General features: G+C 52.4%; 1 protein-coding gene across 1 annotated transcript; it reads right to left on the bottom strand.

Moving 5' to 3' along the window:
• Positions 1-238: 238 nt before the first annotated feature.
• On the bottom strand, positions 239-655 carry LOC148867139 (uncharacterized). Its single transcript, XM_088976468.1, has one exon. The coding sequence runs from the start codon at positions 653-655 to the stop codon at positions 239-241; it is 417 nt and encodes a 138-aa protein (XP_088832594.1).
• Between the last annotated feature and the right edge of the window lie 1,302 nt (positions 656-1,957).

Below are 1,957 nucleotides of genomic sequence, written 5' to 3'. Positions count from 1 at the left end.
TGAAGCCGACGTCGAGTAGCTTGTCAACTTCCTCTCCTATGGCTTTCCATCACTCCCTGGCAAAGTTCCTCTTCTTCTACCGAACTGGCTTAGAGCTTAGGTCCATGCTCAGCTAGCTCGGAAAGGCTGTTTGGAGGAAGGTTGGACCCGATGCGAACCGTTTTCTTGGGCTCGACCTTGTCTAGGGCCACCGAGATGAGGTCCTCGGCTCGCTGGCTCCTCCCTGATGTCGAGGCCATCATGGTAAAGATTCTTTGTTCTTGCCCTTTAGTGCTACCACATTGCACTGGTGAGCAGTTTGCTGGTCCCCTCGGATGACTCTGATGTTGTGTTTGGTGGGGAACTTGAGAGCAAGGTGATAAGAGGAGATGGCTGCCTTGAGTGCATGGAGAGTCGGCTGCCTGATGATGGCGTTGTTAGGGGAGCCGATCTTCACGACTAGGAACTCATTCATTCTTGTCACCTTCCGAGGTTCTATTCCTAGTGTAACTGGTAGGGTGATTCTTTCCTCCGTTTTGACAACATTCTCGGAGAAGCTGACGAGTGGCATGTCGATGGGCTGGAGGCGCTCGGGTGCCAGCTTCATCTTCTCGAAGGCGTCGTAGAAGAGGATGTTGGCTGAGGAGCCTCTGCTGACCAATATCCTCTTCACCATGAAATTTGCAACGACGACTGACACCAGCAGCGCGCTGTCATGGGAGACTAAGATCCCGTTCAAGTCCTCGTCTGTAAAGGTGAGGGCCTCACTTTGCTTCAGTTTCTTGGGAGCCGGCCCTTGGATTTTCAGCTACTTGGCATAGGCCTTTTGTGCTGAGGCCAAGGAGCCACCTGAGGTCATGCCCCTGATGATGATGTCGATGATGCTAGCTAACTACTGCTATTGTTGGGAGGACGAGGCGTCGGCCTTGCCGCTTGTGTACTGCTTCAGGTAACTATTGCGGATAAGGGACTCGATCTCATTCTTTAGTTCATAGCAGTCCTCGGTGTCATGGCTGGTGCCGCGGTGGTACTTGTAGTACTTCTTCAGATTACCCCTCTTAGGGTTCCTCTTCATCTTCTCGGGCCACTTCACATACTCCTCTTTCCCTACTTGCATTAGGATTTGTGTTCGGGTGGAGTTGAGTGGCATATACTTGTTATAAGCCAGGGCCGAGGCTGGTGGCTTCTTGTTGTCTTTGTTGTTGTTGTTGTTGTTGCCGTTGCAGCCGTTTCCATTCCTTCTTCTTCTCCAGGCCTCCACGGTGCTGGTTGGCTGCTTCCTCCTAATGGTACCCAACCGAGGCCTTCTTGACGGCAATGTACTTCTGGGTTTTCTTCAAAAATTCTGCCTTGGACTTGGGTGGAGTCTTAGCAACGAAGCACTTGAGGGCCGAGCTCAGAAGGAGGCTGTTGATGGCTGCGTGCATGAAGACCATGAAGTCGAGGTCTTGGACCTTGAGCTCCTCCTTCTTGAAGCGGTTGATGTAGGACCGCAACCTCTCCTCACGCTTTTGTAGCACGGTCATAAGAGAGACGACACTCTTTTGGCATTGTCGGCTACTGATGAAATGAGCAAGGAAGAGGCTGGTGAACTACTCCCACAAGCTGATGGATCGAGGGGGGAGTCCAGAGAACCATCGGTGAGCCGCCCCTTTGAAGGTCGCCTGAAAGGTCTGGCACGTTAAGGGAATACCCATAGAGGAGCATGAGTGCCTTGAAACTTTCCAAGTGGTCATCCGGATCGGAGGTTCCACTGCACATCTCGAGCGTTGGAGTTTTGAAGTGCGGTGGGAGGGGTTCCGAGGTGATGTCGGTGGTGAAGAAGTCCATTTTCTCGGACGATGGGTTTTGGCTTCCTGAGGCATCAACTCGACTCTCTTTAACCTGGCAGTGTTTGTCTTTGACGGTTCCGAACTGCACCTACAGGTCAACGATCTTCTGGTCGATGGGAGCTTGGGCCTTGTCCTGGTTTTCCTGG

The sequence above is a fragment of the Nelumbo lutea genome, chromosome 3 (assembly GCF_056320005.1).
Source record: "Nelumbo lutea isolate HS-2025 chromosome 3, American lotus-T2T, whole genome shotgun sequence".
NCBI lineage: Eukaryota > Viridiplantae > Streptophyta > Magnoliopsida > Proteales > Nelumbonaceae > Nelumbo > Nelumbo lutea.
Note: the sequence above shows the minus strand (reverse complement) of the source record. Positions and strands in the feature narration are given on the sequence as shown.

Coding starts and splice junctions, on each gene's coding strand:
- LOC148867139 (XM_088976468.1), bottom strand. CDS start 655: ATGGTGAAGAGGATATTGGTCAGCAGAGGCTCCTCAGCCAACATCCTC.